At 40.3% G+C, this 25,024-nt stretch overlaps 1 protein-coding gene across 2 annotated transcripts in view; it reads right to left on the bottom strand.

Moving 5' to 3' along the window:
- Window positions 1–25,024, bottom strand: part of COG5 (component of oligomeric golgi complex 5) — a 383,955-nt gene that overhangs the window by 84,441 nt on the left and 274,490 nt on the right. The window contains exons 14-15 of one of the 2 annotated variants that reach the window (XM_075857265.1): window positions 22,112–22,211; window positions 11,821–11,934 (exon numbers count right to left, since the gene is read on the bottom strand). In XM_075857265.1, the coding sequence (XP_075713380.1) occupies window positions 11,821–11,934; window positions 22,112–22,211 (214 nt within the window). The remainder of the gene's footprint in view (window positions 1–11,820; window positions 11,935–22,111; window positions 22,212–25,024) is intronic. The other variant, XM_075857266.1, reaches the window with a different exon arrangement.

The following is a 25,024-nucleotide window of genomic DNA, read 5'->3' as shown; positions in this document are numbered from 1 at the left end:
TCATCGTGAAAAAGAAAGATGGATCTCTTCATCCAAGGTTTGAATCAAATCACAGTCAAAAACAAGTACCCCTTGGCGCTCATCTCGGAACTCTTTGACAGAATTCGTGGGGCCAAGGTGTTCACAAAGCTGGATCTGCACGGGACTAATCACTTGATTCGTATCTGCAAAGGTGACGAGTGGAAAACTGCATTCAACACCCGAGACGGTCACTACAAATATCTTGTGATGCCCTTTGGACTGTGTAAAGCTCCAGCTGTGTTCCAGGAGTTCGTAAAAGACATCTGCCTCGATGTTTGTGTGGTGGTCTATCTGGACGACATCCTGATCTACTCACCCGATTTGATGACGCATCGGAAGCATGTTCGTCAAGTTCTATCACAGGTAAGGGGGAATCACCTATATGACAAACTTGAAAAGTGTGTGTTCGAGAGGAACACTCTGCCCTTCCTGGGCTACATCGTATCAGATCGTGGACTCAAGATGGATCCAGAGAAGGTGAGGTCCGTCTTAGAGTGGCCACTTCCACAGGGCCTTCGATCCATTCAACGATTTCTGGGATTCGCAAACTCCTATCGGCAAGTTTTTCCGAACTTCCTGTCTCTGACTGCTACAATCTCTGCCCTCACCAAGAAGGGGGTGAACGCCAAGGTTTGGCCTCTGGAGGAGTCAGCATTTACCAAACTCAAGAGCGATTACACATCAGCCTCAGTTCTCCATCACCCTGATGCCTCTCGGCAGTTCTTTCTCGAGGTGGATGCGTCTCTCGTTGGTGCTGGAACACTACTATGTCAAAGAAACTCTAAAGGCAAGATAGTGGCCTGGGACTTCTTTTCAAAATTATTTACACCAGAGCGCAAATATTCTATCGGGGATCGGGAGTTGCTGGCCATCAAATTGGCCTTAGAGGAGTGGAGACACTTGTAGAAGGGTGCTGTTCACACTATTATCATGTATACGGATCACAAGAACCTCACACACCTACAGTCAGCACGACTAAATTCTCGCCAAGCAAGATGGTCGCCGTTCTTCGCTCTATTTCACTTCTTGCTTCACTTCAGTCCTGCAGACAAGAATGTCAAGGCTGATGCCCTGTCTCGATCATTTGAAACTAATGACTTTGAGGAAATTCATCAATATATCATAGATCCTTCAAGGATTATTGCCGCTAACCCTCTACAAATTAGAGACATTCCTCCCGGAAAGACTTTTGTTCGTCTTGCAGACAGGATGAGCATTCTCTGCTGGGGACACAGCTCCAAACTGGCAGGGCACTCTGGTGTCCAAAAAACTCAGGACTTGTGTCACTAGGCCACAAAGCCGTAGTGGAGTAGCAGCTGGCCAAACAACAGTCCTAGTACAAGAGTACCTATGATAGTCCAGACAGTAATGGAGGCTCGGCACAGATGAACTTGCAGACACCAGATGTGGTCTATATCAGCAGGCGTGACCCAGTGGCAGAACACGACTCCAACACTCTAGGACACAGGAACAATTATGGCACAGAATACCATTTGCTAAGACTAACATGGGTAAACACAACAACGCTCAGGCAATGAGTGAAAGGGCAGAGCCCTTTTTATAGTCCAGGGTGATGATGGGCTAATTACAGATTTTACTCATGTGTGTGCACTGGCCCTTTAAGGATGGACACAAGCGCGCACATCCTACGGGAACCAGTGCAGCGATGTGGAAGTGAGTGCTGGCGTCTCTCAGGAGGGAGATGCCGCACAGCACTTACTCGTCCATAGCCGCAGCCGTCGGGAGTCAGGTAAGAACGACGGTCCGTGGCTGTGGACCTTATAACTTCATAGCTCGTCATTACTGGTGGCCCACGCTACGTAGAGATGTTGTGGACTTTGTATCCTCATGTACGAATTGTGCCTCGAACAAGTGTAGCCTCTCCAAACCTGCTGGTCTGCTCCTACCCCTGCCTGTCCATGATGCCCCTTGGCAACATATCGCTATGGACTTTATTACAAACCTTTCTCCTTCAGCTGGATGTACTACGGTCAGGGTAGTAGTGGATAGTTTCTCAAAAATGGCACATTTTATTCAGTTGACGGGCGTTCCGTCTGCTCCTCGCTTGGCAAATCTATTTATTCTGCACATCTTCCGTCTGCATGGACTTCCTCTGCATATTGTCTTGGATCGTGGTGTACAGTTTACGTTTAAATTCTGGAGAGCTCTGTGCAACCTGCTGGATTTAAAGCTTGACTTCTCTTCCGCCTATCACCCACAGTCCAAAGGTCAAGTGGAGAGGACCAATCAAATTTTAGAGTATTACCTTCGTCATTTCGTTTCGGCCAAACATGACAATTAGGTAAAACTTCTGCCATGGGCGGGATTCTCCTACAACCATAATACAAGTGAGTCTACTGCCTCTTCTCCTTTCTACATTGTGTACAGCCAACATCCATGTGTTCCTCTTCCTGTGCCAGCCATGACTCAAGTACCGGCAGCTAGTTCTTCAATTGGGACTTTTTTCCACATCTGGCAGCAAACTAAGTTTGTGATTCTTCAGGCAGTGGAGCTCATGAAAAAGCATGCCGATAAAAAAGGAAAGGCTCCTCCTCAATTCTCTTCTGGAGTCATGGTCTGGCTATCCTCAAGAAACATTTGTCTCAAGATGCCCTCTCACAAATTCCCTCCCAGGTTCCTCGGTCCTTTTCGAAGTTCTGCAATGGATAAACCCTGTATACTATAAACTTTGCTTGCGTCCATCATTAAGCCTTTGGTTCTGAACTGCTACAGTAAAGCTCTTAGTTCTGCAGTTGCTCCCAGTGGCTCTTCTGATGTGTTCGAGGTGAAGGAGATTCTGGACTATAAGAGAGTAGGAGGAAGGACTTTCTATTCAGCAGACTGGAAAGGATTTTGTCCTGAGGAGAGGTCTCAGGAGCCAGAAGAGAATCTTAATGCTCCTAACCTTATTAAAAATGTGTCTTATGCTCTGGACCCAAGAAGAGGGGGTGCAAGGGGGGGTACTGTAACGGCTGCCGCTCCCCATCTTCGGATGGCCGCGGCCGCAGACTCCTGGCTTCTTGCCAGCGTCTCCCTCCTCGGAGACGCCAGCTCGCACGGCCATCCTGTCTTGGACTGTGTGTTAGGGCTTGTGTGTGCTCGTCCCTGGTCTTAAAGGGCCAGCGCACACGCTTACTAAAAGTTCCCCTACCTATCCCCAGATCACCCTGGACTATAAAAAAGGCTCCAACCTTACACTCCTTGCCTGAGCATAGTTGTTCGTATTGCAAACGGTCCCTTAGTTGTATCCTGCTCCCAGTGTTCCTGTATCCTGTTGCTGTGTTGTCTCCTGTACCCAAGAATTTAGTTGGAGCCGTGTGTAGCTTCCGCCATGTCTGGCGTCATCTGTCACATCAAGTTCCATCCGTGCCAAAGCCTCTACTACTGTCTGGACTTTTACAGGTACTCTTGTGCTAAGGACCAAGGCATAGACTTTATAGACTGTTATGCCGATCCGCTACGGTGTAGCGGCCTATTGGGTCCACATACCCCTAGATCATGACATCTATCTATAGACATTGCATTCTTTAATTACCTTATAGAACGTTACAAAAGTCTAATGCAACACCATTGAAGAATAAAAGAAATCTAGTAAAAACCTGCCTACCATTTCCCTGAATATAGACCGTTGTATAAAGGTAAGCAACAGTGTATGTAAGAAAAATAGAAATTACATTTATTTATTTTTGTTAAATGAGTTATTTTTAACTTATACATACAACACAGTGCACTAAATTGTTAAATAAATATAAAAAAAACAAGGTAAGTGGAAGAAGGAAACATTATTTCTCCTCTAGTTTTAGACTTCTCATTTTCTTGGTGGTTTATTGGATGAGAAATGACAATGAATCAATACTCTGAAAACCTTAGCATCTTGCTACAAAAAAAAAAAAAAAGTTGTGACATTGCTTAGCAACCGGAAGCAGGTTAGCAAATTAGTAAACAAAATACTTCAGACAATACAAGATACAGTGCCTTGCGAAAGTATTCACCCCTTGGTGTTTTTAATGTTTTGCTGAATTATAACCTTAATTCAAAATGCATTTTTTTTGGAAGTATGTACCATTTATTTACACAGCATGCTTACCACTTTGAAGGTAGAAAATATTTTTTTACTGTGACACAAACAATAATTAAGACAAAAACCAGAGAACTTTAATCTGCATAAGTGTTCACCACCTGAAAGTCAATACTTTGTGGAGCCACCTTAAGCTGCAATTACAGATACAAGTCTCTTGGGGTATGTCTCTATTAGGCTGAATTCACACGAGCACATTACATCCGTAATCGACGGAACGTATTTTGGCTGCAAGTCCCGGACCGAACACACTGCAGGGAGCCGGGCTCCTAGCATCATAGTTATGTACGACGCTAGGAGTCCCTGCCTCGCTGCAGGACAACTGTCCCGTACTGTAATCATGTTTTCAGTACGGGACAGTAGTTCCACGGAGAGGCAGGGACTCCTAGCGTCGTACATAACTATGATGATAGGAGCCCGGCTCCCTGCAGTGTGTTTTGTCCGTGACTTGCGGTCAAAATACGTTCCGTCCATTACGGACGTAATGCGCTCGTGTGAATCCAGCCTTAGCGTAGAACAGCTTGACACTGGGATTTTTGCCCATTTTTCCAGCTAAAACTGATCCAACTTCTTCAAGTTAGATAGGTTGTGTTGTGTACAGCAGTCTTCAAGTCATGCCACAGATTCGGAGTTGGATTGAGGTCTGGGCTTTGACTTGGCAATTCCAAGACATTTATATGTATTGCCTTAAACCACTCCAGTGTAGCTTTAGCTGCATGTTTATGGTCATTGTCCTATTGGAAGGTGAACATCCCTCCCAAGCTCAAATCTTTGGCAGACAAACAGGTTTTCCTCAAGAATTGCCCTGTATTTACTGCCATCCATCTTTCCTTCAATTCTGACCAGTTTTCCAGTCCCTGACTATGAAAAGCATCCCCACAGCATGATGCTGTTCTTGGGGTGATGGGAAGTCTTGGGCTTACGCCACAAACAGCGGTTCCTATGATGGCCAAATAGTTACATTTTAGTCTCATCTGACCACAGAATCTTCTTCCATGTGTTTGGGAAGTCTTCCACATGCTGCTTGGCGAAGTCAAAACGTGTTTTCTTATGTTTTTCTTTAAACAATGGCTTTTTTTCTGGCCACTCTTCCATAAAGCTCCACTCTGTGAAGTGTACGGCTTATAGTGGTCCTATGAACAGATACTTCCATCTCCGCTGTGGACCTCTTGAGCTCCTTCAGTGTTATCGTTGGTGTCTTTGTTGAATCTCGGATTAATGCCCTCCTTGCCCAGTCTGTGAGTTTTAGTGGACAGCCTTCTCTCGTCAGGTTTGTAGTTGTGCTCCATTAGATGTTTAGAATATTTTTTTTATAACCCAACCATTATCTATACTTCTCCACATCTTTGTCTCTGACCTGTTTGGAGAGCTCCTTGGTCTTCCTGTTTCTTGCTTAGTGTTGTTATAGACTCAGGGGTCTTTCAGAACAGGTGTATTTATACTGACATCATGTGACAGATCATGTGACATACAGAGGGACTTTATTCACCTAATTATATGACTTCTAAAGTTAATTTGTTTGACAAGACCTTATTTAGGGGTTTCATAACAACTGTTCAGTTGTTTTTTTTAAAAAAAATAAAATTTAAACAAGGTATTTTTGTCAGGTCAATTAAATAAAACCAAATTTAAAATCCATTTGTAATTTATTTTTTTTAAACAGTATTTTATGAATTTTCTATAAACTCCTCAATGGAAGACACGTTTTAAATCCATTTTGGTTCCAGGTTGTAATACAACAAAACAAGAAAAACACCAAGGTGAATACTTTCGCAGGGCACTGTAATATTTTAATCATATAAATAATATTTTCTGAATCGAATACTAATTATGAAAAGGGACTCATTAACCTCAATAGCCAAATTGAGGACTGCTCCATGGGGAAACTAATCCTAACAGCAGTGTAAAGACTCTCAAAGTAAATCTAACCTACTTATAGAAGTAACAAGGGGACCAGCTGGGACATTCTGAATAACTATTGGTGTTTCATTTTAAAGAGGGTAACCCTGCGTAAATACCTAATTCTAAGATATAAAATATAATAAAATTATTTGAGAATCAAATACATTAAAGCTTTTGCAATAGATCATTTTTAGACTTTGAGAGGTCCACAGAAAACGTATGATATCAGAAAACGTTGTAGGAGTCATTAAATAAGCCTAATGAACATGACCATGTTTTTTTTTGTGTGTGCTATCCGCAATTTTGCGGATAACACATGAACCCATTCATTTATATGCACTTGACCGTGATGTTCACGTATCAGTGTGGGGTCCGCGAATCAATGCAGCAAAAACAGGACACGTCATTTTACTGTTAGTATTTGTGGATCATGTGACCTACTTAGGGGGTTTAGACAAACTGGTGACAGCAATTCCAGCCTTCCTTTTTTTTTGCGGATCCGTGAATACTGATGACACACGGATGCACTACAAAAGTAATGTGGGGATAAATGGAACGCAAATACAGAAACGGATCTGTGGTTTTGCAGACGACAATATCACCACGGTCCTGTGCATTAGGCCATACATGTAAAGATACCTATAATCTACAGCTATTGTAAGAGGGCCGTGTCTAGGAATGATTGAAGATTTTTATAGGGGCAATAACATATTCTCCAAAATAATTAGTTTGCAGAACACCACGTCAGGCATATTTTTCAATGTTTTTTTTCTTGTACGGACAAGCAAAAAAGTAACAGAACACCAACAGGGATTAAAAATAGACTCTACAGAAGGATAGATGTTAATGTATGTGCAAGGCATTAACAAGTCAATAAGGTTTCTCTGAACAAGCCAGCAATCAAATGTACATCAATGTGTAATACATTTTCAATTCAGCCAGATGTTATTAATTTCTCCTGACAGAGTTTAGGGCTGACATTTGAAGGGGTTTGTGAGCAATGCAGAGATTTATTGTTTAACATGTTAATTTTAAGAAGGATAAGCTTACCACCAAACTATCCACAACAGCACTTGTAATTGTGAAATATTGTAAAAAGTTATTACAAAGTTAGTAGAATAGGACGTCAATTTGTGACAAGCACAGTGACCTCTTCGAATAAACAGGCAAATACTGGCCTTTGTTCGTGTAAAGGTGGTTTTACACCAGTAAGCGAGCGCCGATCAATGATATAGCAGGTCGATCAGTGCTCGTTGAGCTCCATTTACAAGAATCAATCACTGCACGGTATGGGGATGATCGAGATCCTTCGTCCCCATACAGTTTGCATCATTGTCAGCAGCACATCCCTGATCTACACGTAAGGTGTGGGGGGGTGGGTGGATATGCTGCCAACGATGATTTTTACTGCAACGTAAAAGATGGCATCGGCTGAGTCATTTTACATGGGCCGACAATCAATTTACGGCCCTGAACATCGGCCCATGTATGAGGAACATAACTGCTTCATTATTGTAATTAATAGAAAAGATTCACCTAAATTGTTTTCTACTTTTATCTAAAAATGAAAACCACATTAATAATAGAAGTATAAGTGTAATTGACAATGTATTTAATCCGCAATAATTCAAGTACTTAGTCTTTGGTTCGATTTAGTTTTAGTTATGTTAGTCACATAAGGTCTTTTGTATGGTTGTAGTTGCAATAAAATAGTTTTATTTTTTTAAGGCTTTGTATTATGCACATTAGAGAAGGGTTATTTACTTTCAGTCTCACTTTTTATTCTAATTTACAGAGCTACTTCAATGCAAGTACAAACTATACACTAGACACGTATTTTCTAACAGACAATCATACGTGCCTCATGCTTGCATACGTATTTATTACTTAACCACTTCTGGACCGCCCATAGACTATAAACGTCCGGGCGATGCACAATCAACTCTGCAGGGCCGTTCCAGAACGTTCTGCAGAGTTAGCAGGTTTGCCGCTCCCTGGCAGCCTTTAAGCTCTGTGATACAGCTGTCTCTAGACCACTCAGCGTGGTCTCCGGTCATGTGATCGTTGTGCCAACCTGTTACAACGATCACATTGCTCCTAACAGCAGCGCTTACGCGCCCACTGTGAGGAGCTCCGTGATACAGCTGTCTAGAGACAGCTGATATCATGGAGCTTTCACCCGGAGACCACTCAGTGTGGTCTCCGGTCATGTGATCGCTGTGACAGCATGTCACAGCAATCACATTGCTCCTCCCAGCAGCGCTTGTGCGCTGACGGTAAGGCGCTCAGCTATGGGACAGCGGTAAGGCGCTCAGCTTGTCACAGCGATCACGTGCGTGTCGACGGTAAGGAGCTCCATGATACAGCCGTCTAGACAGCTTCAGAGTGGTCTCTGGTCAGCTCATCGCTGTGACAGTGATCACCAGTTGCATCTTCTCCCTCTCTGGCAGACTGCCAGAGAGGGAGAATAATAATGTAATGTAAAAAAAAAACACACATACACAAAATTTTTTTCAATAACATTTTTCTCTATAAATAAATTTGTTTATCTGCTACACAGCGACTTTGGCCACGCACGACACAGGTCGAACAGCCAAAGATCGCGATGTCCCGTAGCCTACATTGCATGTAATAAAAGCCAATGTGGTTGTGTCGCAACGCGCAAGTTGCAACGACATGACAGTTGCAAGAAATCCAAACTGTCGTACCGCAGTTACTTGCAGGTCACAACGCGACCACACTGACTTTCATTACTTGCGGTGTAGGCTATGGGACATAGCAATCTTTGGTCGGACAACCTGTACACGGAATATTGATCAGCCTGCACTTTTTTGCCGTGTTTTTCACCTGTGGCCATTGAGGAACACGGGCGTAAAACGCTTTTTCTGCCTTCCAGCCGCCCGGGAAAAAGCAACAATTTCGGCTATATATTGGTGCGGATTCCGACGCGGTTTCCACGTCAAAATCAGCACCAAAAAACTCTGTGTGAATTGGGCCTTAGGGTGACGTTAGATGTGGCGTATTCACTGCAAATTTTACCTGCGGATTTGCGCAGGCAAAGTCTGCAGCGGATTACAGTACAAGGCAAGTAGATGAGATTTTACAAAACTCATCTGCATGCTGCAGACATTTTACACGGCAGATTTTCAAATCTTTGATATGTCGTTAAATTAATACCTTGGGGTCTACTTTCCATAAAAATCATTTTTGGGTTGTCAAAGGGTTTTCCAGTCCACAAAAATTGATGGCCTATCCTCAGTATAAGGCCCTATTCACACGACAGGGTTTCCCGGCCGTGTGATGGCTGCTCAAAAAACAGAGCAGAGAGAATCTAAAAAGAGTCTCTCTAGCTTTAGAGGACCCAAAGAGTCCATGTATTACATGGACAGTCCATTGATTTCAATAGGCATGGTCTAATGATTTTTTGCTCCTTGGTGGTGCAGCAACGAAATGTAACATTCCCCCATATATTACAGCTGGTTTATGGTGGTCCAAGCAGCAGGGCACCCTGTGATAAACTTATAGACGGAGGATCTTTCTAACAAAACGGGATTGTCCAATGCAGACATGCAGTTGAAAACCGAAAAAAATAAAAATAAATCACTGGACAGACAAATGATGTATGAACCACTATACCAGAATATGGAGATAACCACCACTGCACTAACTACAAGAAAAGTAGTATGGAATGTATACCTAGTTCAGGCCATTGATTCCTTCCTAAACTTCTCAAACACTTCAGCATGGAAGATTATATATACTAGTCCTTCCCAATGCATTAGAATATCATAATTTATTTCAGTAATTCAATTCAAAAAGTGAAACTCATATTATATCAATTCATTACACACAGTGTGATCTATTTCCAGCATTTTTTTATTTTAATGGAGGATTATGGCTAACAGTTAATGAAAACCCCAACTTTAGTGTCTCAGAAAATTAGAATATTATATAAGCTTAAAGAGAAGCTTTCACCTCCCCATACATGTTCAGATGAGTGCAGCATGTAATGGGGAGGTCTGCACAAAACCTGGGGCACTTTAAAAAAAATGTCTACCTCCCTCCGTTATATACACACATATATATATATATATATATATACATACACACACATTATATATATATTAAAAATGTCTACCTCCCTCCGTTATATACACACATATATATATATATATATATATATACACACACACACACACATACACATACACTACACAGTACTGTGCAAATCTTTTAGGCAGTTGTGGAAGAATGCTGCAAAGTAAGAATGCTTTAAAAAATAGAATAGTGTGACCACTCCTTACCTTCAAAACAGCATCAATACTTCTAGGTACAAGTGCACAAAGTCATGGATTTTGTAAGATTGTAGTCAGGTATATGATTAACCAATTATACCAAACAGGGGATAATGATTAACATTTTCATATGTAGGTTGAAACACAGTCATTAACTGTAACAGAAACAGCTGTGTTGGAGGCGTAAAACTGGGTGAGGAACAGCCAAACTCTGCTACAAAGGTGAGGTTGTGGAAGACCTTTTCATGTCACAGGTCCACCATGGCAAGACAGAGCACAGCAAGGTAGTTATACTGCATTAGCAAGGTCTCTCCCAGGCAAAGATTTCAAAGCCTACTGGGGTTTCAAGATGTGCTGTTCAAGCTCTTTTGAAGAAGCACAAAGAAGCAAGCAACATTGGGAACTGTAGACGCAGTGGTCGGCCAAGGAAACTTAGCGCAGATCAAAGACACATCATGCCTACTTTCCTTCTAAATCAGAAGATGTCCAGCAGTGCCATCAGCTCTAATGTTAGAAGTCTGGCCAGAAGTGGTCTTCATGGAAGAATTGCAGCCAAAAAGTCACACCTTTGACAAGGAAACAAGGTCAAGCGACTCAGCTATGCACAAAAACATACGATCTTGGGTGCAAAAAAGTGGCAGCAGGTGCTCTGGACTGATGATTCAAAATGTGAAATATTTCACTGTAACAGAAGGCAGTTTGTTTTCTGAAGGGCTGGAGAGTGGTACAGTAATAAGTTTCTGCAGGCAACAGTGAAGAATGGTGGAGGTTCCTTGAACGTTTGGGGCTGCAATTCAGCAAATGGAGTTGGGGATTTGGTCAGGATGAATGGTGTCCCCAATGCTGAGAAATACATCTTCAGCATAAATAAGAACAAGAAGCCCTGGAAGTGATAATATTGCCACCACAGAGCCCTGATCTCAAGATCATCGAGTCTGTCTGGGATTACATGAAGAGACAGAAGGATTTGAGGAAGCCTACATCCATAGAAGATCTGTGGTTAGTTCTCAAGATGTTTGGAGCAACCTCCCTGCCGAGTTCCTTCAAAAACTTTGTGCAAGTGTACCCAGGAGACTTGATGCGGGTTTGTCGGCAAAGTGTGGTCACAGCAAATAATGATTTGATTTTGATTTCTCCTCCGATCATTCAGTTTGCATTTTATAAGTGATAAAAAAAAACTATGAACATTTCTATTTTTGAAGGCATGCCTACCATTTTTCCGCAGTAGCCTAATTTATTTTACAGTACTGTGTATATATATATATATATATATATATATATATATATATATATATATATAGACACAACAAATAAGAGAACCCCCTCCACCCACTTAACAAGCTAATTCCTATCCTGTAAATTACAACATAATGTGACAGGTGGGTGTCAGAATATGATGAACTGTAAAAAATTGCAGGATGGTGATGTGATTTATCTACAGCTTTTACATGTAACATTTGTCAACCGGGAGGAAGTCAACGACTCTATTCTAGGGACATATTTTCACCTCTGCTGCTATCTTACCACCTTTTGAATGGATTGATGCAGTCTGTAAAGTGAATTGACCACAGCCACGTTTCTTCGTTGACCTTCTGTGAGAGGTCCAATCACCTGACTTGCATCTCCTTGAGTAGACAGCTACAATAACAAAAATAGATCAGAGTTAGAATGTAGTCCGCCAATGCCAGAATGAATTACATATAGAATAGCTTGATTTGCGCAGCGCTTTTGTCTTCTCGTCTAAACACGTTTTAAAGGCATGTATAAATACAACAGGAAATGATAAAAGCCGCACTTTAAAAATGAAAAACAAAGATGAAAACCAGTGTGAATTTCTGAAGGCACATAAGAGCTTCATGCTCTAAATATGACTAATAAAAAAATTGAAATGACAGTGGCATTAGTCAGCAGTACAGAAGTAGGTTTATACCATGAGGAAGAATATGTATTTCTAAGAAGTTTATGAATATCATCAGCAGTAAGTCATTTTCATGTACAAATATGAAAACAGCAGATTCCAAAATAAACCTGTACATATTTACACACGGGCAATTACTTAACCCCTTAATGACCAGCCTATTTTAGGCCCTAATGACCGAGCAATTTTTTTTCGTTTTTCTATAATCGCATTCAAAGAGATATAACGGATTTATTCTTCCGTCGACATGAGGTCTTGTTATTTGTGGGATTAGTTGTATTAATGGCACCATTTTGGGTTCGATATCATTTTTTGATTAACTTTTTTTTGGGTGGGAATAAAAAAAAGCCTCTGAAATTCCGCCATTGTTCTATGCATATTAAATTCAAACAGTTCACTGTGCGGCGTAAACAACACGTTACCTTTATTCTGTGGGTCGGTATGATTACGGCAATAACACATATGTAGAGGCTTTTGTTATGTTTTACCACTTTTGCACAATAAAAACTCTTTTGAACTAAAATTATTTGCTTTTTGCATCGTCTCTTTCCAAGAACCATCATTTTTTTATTTTTCCGTTAAAGTAGTAATATGCAGGACGAGACGTAGTTTTGATTGGTACTGTTTTGGGGTACATGGGACATATTGATTAACTTTTATTATAACTTTTTTGGGGGGCAATGGAAAAAAATAGCAATTTCACCATTGTTTTTTGTGGCTTTTTTTTACGGTGTTCACCTTGCGGTTTAAATTACATATTATCTTTATTGTTTGGGTCGTTACGGTCGTGGCGATACCATATATGCGTAGTTTTATTTATTTTTTACACTTTTACTAAATAAAACCACTTTTTATGGGAAAAAATGTCTGGTTTTTTTACTGTAATTTTTACTAATAATTTTTATTTCACATCTATTACTTATTTTATTAGTCCCACTGGGGGACTTTAGTATGTGATCTTTAGAACGCAGATATAATGCTTTGGTATACTCCGTATTCCAAAGCATTATTGACTGTCAGTGTAAATCTAAACCTAAATCTAAACCTAATAGGCATATGACCAGGGCAGACCTGGGGGCCTTTATCAGGCTGCATTTGCGGGCCGCCGATGGGTGAGAGAGGGAGCGCCCTCCCTCTGTAAATGATTTAAATGCCGCGGTCGCTATTGACCGCGGCATTTAACAGGTTAAACAGCCGTGATTTAAGTAAACATCGATCGTGGCCGTTGGAGCAGGAGTCCGGCTGTCATCAGACAGCTGAGCATCGGCTCCAGCCTGCACGGGACACCCGTGCAGGACTTTGACTGGGCAGCCGTGAAAAGGTGATGGCCTAGACGAAGGCCCTTTAGGGACCGCCGTGAAAAGGCATATTGGTGGTTACTAATGGGTTAAAGGGGATTTCCCAGAATCATAAATGATCACTTATCCAAATGTTAGGTAATAATTTTCTGATCGCTCGGGGCCCCACTTCTGGGACACCCACCGATTGCGACAATGGGGGTTTCAAACCCCCAGATCCTCCTTACTGCATCCCCCGCAGTGAGGAGGAGCTTGAATGGGGTGGCGGTTGAGCATCCACCCGCCACTTCATTTAATGTCTATGAGAATAAAGGTAACAGCCGAGCTCTGTGCTTGGGTGTTTCCATCATTCCCATAGACTTTAAATGGAGCGGCAGCACACATGCTTGACCGCCGCTCCATTCGATGTCCTCCTCACCGCGATTGAGTAAGGAGTAACGGGGGGTTTGGGACCCCCGATTTCCCATTCGGTGGGGGTCCCAGCTGTGGGGTCCCCAGCAATCAGAAAATTATCACCTATTCTGTTGACGGGATAATTGATGATTTTGGGAAAACCCTTTTGAAAAGCATTATCCACAACGGGGGAATTATTACTGTGTGGGGGCACTATCACTTTGTGTAGCACAAAAGGGGACACTATTACTAAAAAGGGCAAAAGAGGTAGCAGCAGGATGGGGTATTGTCTTGAGGGAGAGGATCTGCTGGAAAAGCGAGGAGTTAAAGTTGTCTGGGCAGTGACATTAGTTTGTCACCAAGCCTCACCATGATAGATCCAATAACTCACCAAGCTTTCCAAAGAACAGAACTGTGCAGTTTGTTTTTTCTTGACTTAAATCCTTTAAAATGTGAGCAAGAGCATAATCTTTTGCTCTAACTGTAATTATATACTACAGCCCAATTAAATAATATCAAGAGACTTATGAACAATGTATTTTGATAATTTAGGCATTTACTTAGAATTAAGGTCTACATATGCAAAAAAAAATATCTGAGAGATTCAGCTCATTTTCTGGAAATAATCAAGAGCATTTATAGAATAATTACAATTATCAACATTTCAGTTATTGTCAATATTAAAATAATATAGGAAATTCAAAGAAATGTAATATATATATATATATATATATATATATATATATATATATATATATATATATTAATTCTACTGTGTTTTTGGGCATTAATACTCCTCTGTGCAGCCAATTAGGCAGCTTTGTATAAGGCTTCACTATCAGTTTAATCCTCCTTAGAAATGTCAGAGATACATAATCCTAGCCAAGGAAGCTACATTAGTAAATGCAAGTCAGTGAAACACAATTAATACCAGTATAGATTATCTTGCATAACAGAAACTGTTCTCTAGGGAACATTGTCATTCAACATTACAAGGTGACATACAAATAATGAGGAAACATCTTCAAATTATAGAAATACAACATATAAAACATGAGAAAGGTATATAAAATATAAATACCAATATAACTTAGGGCCTGTTCACATCACCGTTCCTCTCGGCTGAGGGGTTCCGTCTGAAGTTTCCGTCCTGTTAACCCTTCAATGGAAAGGCAAACGGAAACTTTAGCTTCCGTTTCCCTCACCATTGAACTCAATGGTGACGGAAACCTAGCTAATAGTTTCCATTTGCCACCGTTGTGACAGGGTTCCGTTGTTCTTGACGGAACCAATAGTGCGCTATTAATTCTGTTAAAAAGACGGAACACTGTCACAACGGTGACAAACAGAAACCATTAGCTAGGTTTCCGTCACCATTGAGTTCAATGGTGAGGGAGACGGAAGCTAAGGTTTCCGTCTGCCTTTTCATTGAGGGGTTAACCCAACGGAAACCTCCGATGGAACCCCTCTGCATAAAGGAACGGTGATGTGAACACAGCCTTAACCACCAAGTATTCATGGAAAAATTTTCCTGTAACCTCACTTACCATTGGCCTTCCTATTATATCCATTTGTATTTGCTCAATCCTAATATTGCTGATATCTATTTTTTTATTTTTTTTCTAAATGCCCCTTCTTTGTTATTTAATAAATCAAGCTTGTCAATATTAAACTTAAACAGAATAACAGATAAGGGTCTGATCACATTAGCATCATGGCTTCTGTTTATAAAAACGAGTTACTTTTCAAATAGATACCAGCGAATTCCGATGGATTTTATTAACTTAAAAAACGGAAAGGCCGAATGAAACCTTGAATGCTAATGTGAACAGTGTTTGATGACTTGCATAATGCATGTCGTATTTATAAAATTAACATCTATGAAAGACTGGATGCCACGTAAAAATAAAACCAAAAACAGTCCGAGCGTCGGCTGGATTTCCTGGCCCGACCACGGTACAGGTGAATGGGACTCCTGGCATCATAGACATTTTATGATGCTAGGAGTCCCTGCCTTCCCGTGGAACTGCTGTTCCGTACTGTATCATTTTGTTCAGTAAAGAACAGCAGTTCTGCGGGATGGCAGGGACTCCTAGCATCATAAAACGTCTATGATGCCAGGACTCCCGTTTGCCTGTACCACGGACGGGTCCGGGAAATACGGCTGATACACAGACCGGTTTTGACGGCCCGAACTCAGTCCTGTGCAAGAGGTGTAAAACTCTTGTATACTTAATCTCACTATTCATAAACTTTTTCCAAATGACCTCACTTATGATTATAAAGATTTGAGGGGATGTAAGAGTTTCAAGCAAATGGAAAAAAAATTCGATTGGCCTGGAATATATACAGTACATTGCAAAAGTTAGTACACCCTATCTGAACATAGATATATTTCTAAATGACCAACGCTACAATTCATGGAAGGATTAAAAAATGTTATTTTATAAAACATATATTTAATAATAAAATAGAAAGATATGTAATTAACATATGTAACATAAAGGAATTATGCAACTTCACTCTAATCAAGGGTCGCAAACAATGAGTACACCCTTGATTAAATGCACTAATAAGTAACATACTAGTACGTAGTATTTCCTTCATTACTGCGCCGACCCTTCTTGTGATGAATTGTACAAGTTAATGACATATTGTCATGTATAACATATTCCACTCCTGAAGGGTGGCTGCCTTGAGATGACTTGATGCTTGATAGTGGGGGTTTGTATAATGCTGCTTCAAACTTCCACACATGTACTTGATAGGGTTGAGGTAGGTCGACAAACTTGGTCATACCTTGTTCTTCCTCAACCCCTTGAAGACAGACAATTTTTGGATTTCATTTTGGGCTTAACATCGTCACATGCCAAAACTCTAAGTATTTTATATTTCTATTGATATAGCCGTATGAGGGCTTAATTTTTTTTCGTTTTTAACGGTATCATATAATGTACTGGAAAATGGAAAAAAAAATTATATGTGTGGTGGAATGGTATGGTAAGAAAAAATTGTGATGCATCCAATGATTTTTGGGTTTCATTTTTATGGAGTTAGCATAAAGTTAACTAAATTCTGCTGGTCAATACGATTACCGTGGTATCAAATTTATATTGTTTTTTTTATGATGTACTACTTTACAAAAGATAAAACTATTCATTAACAAAAATAAACAAAAACAAATTTTGTTTTGGGTCGCTATTTTCTGAGAGCCATAATTTTTATTTTTCCTTCGATTGGAGCTGTGCAAGGTCTTGTTTTTTTTCGCGAGGAAAGGTATAGTTTTTATTGGTACCATTTTGAGGTACAAACTACCTTTTGATAACTTTTTATTACATTTCTTGGGGAAGTGAGGTGACAAAAAACAGCAATGCTTGCATTGTGACTTTCTTTTTCCTACGGTGGTCACACGTCGGGTTAAGTTAGGCTCTGTTCATATCTGCGTTGGGGACCCGTTCTGACGTTCTGTCGGAAGTTTCCATCAGAACGGGACCACGAGCAGACACAAACTGACACCGACGGAAACCAGAGGATTCCGCCTCCATCACCATTGATTTCAATGGTGACAGACACAGTGCCCCTGGTTTCCGTTTGTCTATTTTGTGCACCGGATCAGTCGTTTAGCCGGAAGCAATAGCGTAGTCGACTGCTCAGGGTCCCGTTCTGATGGAAACCTCAGACGGAACGTCAGAACGGGACCCTAATGCAGAAGTGATATTTCAATATTCAGACTTATACGGACCAGGCAATATCAATACTTTACCTTTTTATTGCTTACATAAATTTGTTTTAACACCTTCCCGACATTTGACGTATCTATAAGCCAAAGTCGGGTAGAGGAAGTATGGAGCGGGCTCACGGAGTGAACCCGCTCCATACGATGCCGGTGTCGGCTGTATGTACATCCGACACTTCAGAGTAATGAGCGGGATCGCGCTCGAGCGGGATCGCGCTCGAGCGCGAACCCGCTCGAGCGCGATCCCGCTCGAGCGCGATCCCGCTCGTTTAACTCGTTAAATGCTGCGGTCAATAGCGACTGCAGCATTTAAATCGTTAGAAAGAGGGGGGCGACCCCTCTAACAGCTCATCGCGCCCCCCGCAAAGCAATCGTGGGGGGGCCATGGTTGCTATGGCTGCCTGGGGGGCCTAATGAAGTCCCCCAGGTCCGCCATCTTTGTTCACCTATTAAGCCCTGCCTCCGGCAGGGCTTAATATATGCCTGTCAGAATCACGATATACTGCAATACATTAGTATTGCAGTATATCGTGCAAGCGATCTAACGATCGCTGGTTGAAGTCCCCTAGGGGGACTAATAAAACAAGTAAAAATTAGTTAAAGTTTTTTTTTGTGTAAAAAAAATAAATATTAAAAGTTCAAAAAACCCCCTTTTCCCATTTTCCTCCTAGAGCATAGTAAAAAAATAAATAAACATAATTGGTATCGCCGCGTCTGTAAAAGTCTGAAGTATTACAATATTTCATTATTTAACCTGCACAGTGAACGCCGTAAAAAAAAATTGTAAATGCCAGAATCTATTTTTTGGTCACCTAATCGCCCACAAAAAAATGAAACGAAAAGTGAATAAACCGTCGCATGTACACCAAAATGGTATTATTAAAAACTACAGCTTATCCCGCAAAAAATAAGCCCTCATACCACTTAATCGACGGAAAAAATAAAAAAGTTATGGCTCTCGGAATTTGGCGACACAAAATAAATTTTCTTTTTTACACTTAGGTTTTTACTTGTAAAAGTAGTAAAATATAGAAAAAACGATATATATTTGGTATCGCCATAATCGTATTGACCCACAGAATAAAGTTAACATGTTGTTTTAATTGCACAGTGAATTCCGTAAAAACGCAATGTTTTTTTCATTTTTTCCCTCACAAATAATTATTTTCCTATCTCCTATTACATTATATGGCAAAATAAATGGTGCTATGAAAAACTACAACTCGTCCCGCAAAAATCAAGCCCTCATAGTACTATATTGACGGAAAAATAAGGACGTTATGGCTTTTGGAAGGTGGGGAGGAAAAAGCGAAAATGAAAATCTGAAAAAGGGCTGCGGCGGGAAGGGTTTAATAATGGTAAAATGTTTTGTTTTTTTTATTTCAAACATGTTATTGAACTTTTCTTTTCCTTTTTTATTTTTTGTTCCCCTAGGGGTCCTAACCATGTGATATATGGATTGCTCATGCAATACTTGTATATTGAAGTGTATTGCCTTTATCTGTGCTATACTATTAATAATCAAGCACAGAAGGCAGACTTGGCGGCGACACAAAACATTTATTTTTTTAACAAATTGTTTTTATTTAGTAAAAGTAGGAAAACATTAAAAAAAATATACAAATTAGGTATCGCCGCAATCGTACTGACCAGCATAATAAAATGACCGTAGAATTTTTTCCCATGTAGTGAACACCATAAAAACAAAATGCTAAATACTAGGGAGTTGCATTTTTTTCAATTTCACATAATTTGCAAAAGTTTGTCAGTACATTATGGGGTACATTAAATGGTAACATGAAAAACAGCAACCCATTCTGCTAAAAGCAAGCCGTAATACAGCTATGTTGATGAAAAAAAAAAAAAAAGTGTCACTTGGAATGTGGGTAGGAGAAATACAAAAAGAAAAATCAGCTGTCATTAAGGGGTTAACTAGCAATTTTTTTGGGACGAATGGAATATGCTATTTAATGCAACGGGATCACGCAAAAAAAAAAAGAAAGTATAATGCACGGTATAGGGCTTTCATAACATGGGAGTCTATGGGTTAAGTAAAGCCATTGAAAAAGTTAAATTAACGTTTCTTGCCACATTTATGTTAAAGATTGCTATATCTGTTTGTTAAATGGATGTCAGAATAACCTATGGCTGCCAGATGCCTGTGATGGATCCCTTACTGTGGCATCCTATTATGGAATCCGTTTAACATATATGTCATGAAAGTGTATGGGTGACGAACGCCAATGTTAGACATCCATCACAGCCTCCATTTAACGTATACCGTACATCGGGAGCTTCTCCCTTATGAGTATAGGAAACTTGCTGAATTTAATAGGTTTCAAAGAGGGGGGGGGGGGGTCTACTGATTTATGCGCTCCACCTAACTTCCCATGTCACGTCACTGACTCTTTCAGGTCATGTGCCAGTCACTCAAGTTCTTATCTGTGTATAACACATACATGCTTGCAAATGATTTACAATGCATTCGGGAAGTCTTCAGACCCTTTCAATTTCTTTACATTTTATTATGTTGAGGCCTCGTTCTAAAATAAAACAAAAATTCCAGTTTTCCCCCATCATTCTGCACTCAATACCCCATAATGACAAAGTGAAAACAGAATGTTCGTAATCTTTACTAATTTATTGAAAAGGAAAAACTAAAATATTGCATTGACATAAGTATTCACACCCTTTACTCAGTACTTAGTTGAAGCACCTTTGGCTGCGATAACGGCCTCCAGTCTTCTTGGGTATGATGCCACAAGGTTTGCACACCTGGATTTGGGGATTTTCAGAAATTCTTCTCTGCAGATCCTCTCAAGCTCTGTCAGGTTGGATGGGGACCGTCGGTGGACAAACATTTTCAGGTCTCTCCAGAGATGTTCGATTGGTTTCAAGTCAGGGCTCTGGCTGCGCCACTCAAGGACATTCACACAGTTGTCCATAAGCCACTCCTGTGTTCTCTTTACTGTGTGCTTAGGGTCATTGACTTGTTGGAAGGTGAACCTTCAACCCAGTCTGAGGTCCAGAGCACTCTGGATCAGGTTTTCATTAAGAATATCTCTCTACTTTGCTCCATTCATCTTACCTTTGAACCCTGACCAGTCTTCCTGTCTCAGCTGCTGAAAATCACCCCCACATTGATGCTGCCACCGCCATGCTTCACTGTAGGGATGGTATTGGGCAGGTGATGAGCAGTTTCTGGTTTCCTCCAGACAGGACTCTTAGAATTGAGACCAAAAATTTAAATCTTAGTTTCATCAGACCACAGAATCTTGTTTCTAGCAGTCAGAGTCCTTTAGGTGCTTTTTTGCAAACTCCAGGCGGGCTTTCATGTGTATTTTACTGGGGACAGGCTTCTTTCTGGCCACTCTGCCATAAAACCCACATTGGTGGAGTGCTGCAGTGATGGTTGACCTTCTGGAAGTTTCTCTCATCTGTACACAGGATCTTTGGAGCTCAGCAAGAGTAACCATTGGGTTCTTGGTCACCTCTCTTACCAAGGCCCCCCTTCTCCCCAATTACTTAGTTTGGTGGGGCGGCCAGCTCTAAAAAGAGTTCAGGTTGTTCCAAACTTCTTCCATTTAAGAATTATGGAAGCCACTGTGCTCTTGGGAATTTTCAGTGCAGCAGACATTTGTTTGTACCCTTCCCAGATCTGTGTCTCCACACAATCCTGTCTCTGAGCTCTAAAAGCAGATTTTCCTCCTCCTTGCTTGGTTTTTGCTCTGATATGCATTGTCAGCAGTGAGACCTTACATAGACAGGGGTGTGTCTTTCCAATCAAATGAATTTTCCACAGGTAGACTCCAATCAAGGTGTAGAAACATTTCAAAGATGATCAAGAGAAATGGGAGGCCCCAGATCTAAATTTCAAGTGTCATAGCAAAGGGTCTGAATACTTAGGTCCATGTGAAATTTGTGCTTTTCATTTTTAATAAATTATCAAAAATGTCAAAAGTTTTCACTTTGTCATGATGAGGTATTGAGTGCAAAAAGATGGGGAAATATTTTTTTTAATTTTAGCACAAGGCCTCAACATAACAAAATGTGAAAAAAGTGAAAGGGTCTGAAAACTTTCTGAATGCACTGTATGTATTAAGAAAGTCAGACCTCTGGAACCCCCACCATCCCTGAGATGAAGAGGCCACAGCACCGATCTGGCAAGGCGTCCCCTTGTTTTTCCCTGCATAGCAGCGCCCCAGCCACAATTCAAGTGAATAAGCCCAATTGTAGTTTCCTGAACAACCAAGTGGCTGGGACGCTCCGCTGTGCAGAAAAATGTAGAAAGAGACGCAGCCCTGATTTAGCCCCTTTATTCCCAGGATCGGTGATGTTCCCAGAGTTCCCAATAAACAAAGTTATGAGAACAAATCAGAGTAACCCTTTAAGTGTCCATTCAGTACTCCTTAACTTTCAACGACAAATACATCTGCTGACATTGAAAATGCAAACAGGAAATTGACTTACAAGTTGTTCAGACTTGACTCCAAAAAGATGTATGGTCTTTGCCACATTTCTGGAGACAGCACTGCAGAGATTTGAATCCACAGCAGCCACATTCATTTCACTGTAATTAAGAAGTCAGAAAGATGGAGATAAAATAACTGTTCTAGAAACTATCCTTCAAATTAGGCAAAACAACTTTTACACTACAAGACATAATATAAACTTGTGTGGGACTTAATCGCTGCACAGCATGATCTCGCCAGATCACACTATGAATTACAGCAGTAGTGTGATCTCGTGAGATCACGTGTGCAACGCTTAAGTCCTACACAAACTTTACCGACGTGTCGGGAGTGTAAATAGACATCGCGTAATGGCTCGAGGTGATGTCTATTCACTGTCAAGACACTTCAGTAAAGTTAATGTGGGTGTATGTGACAGCACAGCATGATCTCGCTAGATCATGCTGTGCTGAGTACAAATGGACATGAATGGAGAGAAGTGTATGACGCGGATTGGCCAGCGTCATACACTACTCTTTACAACGCCCACTTGGTCAAAAGTTAAAAAAACCACCCAGTTGGGCACTAAAAATAATTAGCATAAATCTAAAATTGCTCATAACTTCCTCAAAAATGAGTTTTTCAAAATAAAAAACTGTGTTGTTATCTACATTCCAGCGCCGATCAGATTATGTAGGAGATAGGGCACTTATAATGTGGTGACAGAGCATCTTTAACTTTATTCTGCCGCTCAATACGATTACGGTGATACCAAAGTTATATAATTTTTTTTATATATTTTACTACCTTTACAAAGAAAAAACTATTTGATAAAAAAAATTTTTGTTTCACCACAATCCGAGAGGCATAACTTTTTTTATATTTTTGTTCGATTGAGTGGTGTGAGGGTTTATTTTTTTCTGGATGCGCTGTAGTTTTTATTGAGATCACTTTTTGGTACATACAACTTTTTATTACATTTTTTTGAGAGCTAAGGTGACCAAAAAACAGCGATTTTGGGGTTTTAAATTCTTTATATTTTACGGCATTCACCGTGCACTATAAATGGCAATTTACTTTATTCTGCAGGTCAATACGATTATGGTGATACCATATGTATATCATTTTTTTATGCTTTGTAGCGTTTGCACAAAAAAAAAAAGCTCACTTTTTATTTGTGTCACCATATACTGAGAGCCATAACTTTTTTATTTTTCAGTCAAAAAAGCTGTGTAAAAAGCTTGTTTTTTTGCGGGACATGTTGTAGTTTTTATTGGTACTATTTTGGGGTACATGCGATTTTTTGATCACTTTTTATTCTTTATTTTTGGAGGGGTAGTGACCAAAAAAATAGCAATTCTGGCATTGTTTTTTATTTATATTTTTGCGGTGTTCACCCTGCGGGAAAAATAACATTATAATTTTATCGTATGGTTCGTTATGAATGCGGTGATACCAAATAGTGTACTTTCTTTCACGTTTTCATTCTTTTCCTATAATAAAAGACTTCTTATAGGAAAAAAAAGCAGTTTTTGTTTTTTTTAACTTACAACTTTTCTTTTTACACTTTTTTTAAAACATTTTTTTAACTTTTTTTTGTTCCGCTAGGGGACTTGAAGACTTGCAGCACTGATCACTGCTGTAATACATTACACTACATATGTAGTGCAATGTATTCTAACGGTCATTGTGATGCTGACAGTCACTCTTACAGGAAGCCTATCAGGACTAGCCTCTGGCTGGTCCTCATGGGCTTCCGTACATGGCAGGCCCGGAGGCCATTATCTGTCCTCCGGTTGCCATGTCAACCATTGGCAGCTTCTGCAATCACATTTTTGGTGGTGCCGATGTGCTACAAACCTCTTAAATGTGGTGATCGCAATCGATCGCCACATTTAAGGGGTTAATTGCCAAAATCAGCGGGAATGGTTCGCTGGCCGGGGACAGTGGAGAGTCATCTGTTACAGTCACCGACAGTGTGCACCGGGAACTACTCAGTAACTGTACGTCCTTGTGTGGGAATTCACTTCCCGCGACGACGTACAGTTACTGAGTCATGCGGGTAGGGGTTAAAAAGGATCTGTCACCAGATTACAAACAGCATACATTGTTAAAGACCTGATGAGACTCATGTATTAACTTTGAAAATCCATGTAAGAATGACTGTATAATCCTTTCTTAAAGTTTTACTGTCAGATAATAAAATAAGCATTTTATGAGACCAAGTTTATGCATGATGTAATCTCAATCTCTTCAGTTTACAAGCTACTATCAGTGTCCCTCCTCCCCAGCACCATGCTGAAATCATGCATATGTTCAGAACAAGCTGCCGTTTCCCTGGCTTTGCAGTAAGAAAAAGCAGCAAATGCATTAAAAGCTGTAATTTCACACAAACTGCTGCTGGAAAATGGACTCTATGACTGCCGAGCCAGGGATACTGCAGCTTTTAAAGAATATGTGCAAAATTTTAGCATGGTGCAAGGGAGCAGGGATACAAATAGGAGCGTGTTCGCTCTAGGTGGGAGAAGATTGAGTTAATCTCATGCATATACTCATGCATATACTTGGCATCATAAAATACTAATTTTAATATCAGGCAGGAAAACTTTGAGAAAGGATTATACAGCCATTCTTACATGGATTTTCAAAGTAAGTACATCAGTCTCATCAGGTCTAAGATAACTATTTTTTATGTATTTATTAAGGTTTTCAACAATAAAGTCAAACAAACAATTTGTCAAGTTGTGGTGTTGATTACAATGACATATATTTGAAATTTAACGGAGAATCAATGGTACATTTAGAAACGCATATACAGTTCAGATAATGGGATAGTATACACCACTTTTGACAATAAGAACAGAAGAACAGTCAGACATAATTGCAATTGTATAAGAGACATGTCCTAAGTTATAACATCACTTAAGCAATA

Source organism: Rhinoderma darwinii, chromosome 3, assembly GCF_050947455.1.
Source record: "Rhinoderma darwinii isolate aRhiDar2 chromosome 3, aRhiDar2.hap1, whole genome shotgun sequence".
Classification (NCBI taxonomy): domain Eukaryota; kingdom Metazoa; phylum Chordata; class Amphibia; order Anura; family Rhinodermatidae; genus Rhinoderma; species Rhinoderma darwinii.
This window is presented reverse-complemented; position numbering and strand designations above follow the sequence as displayed.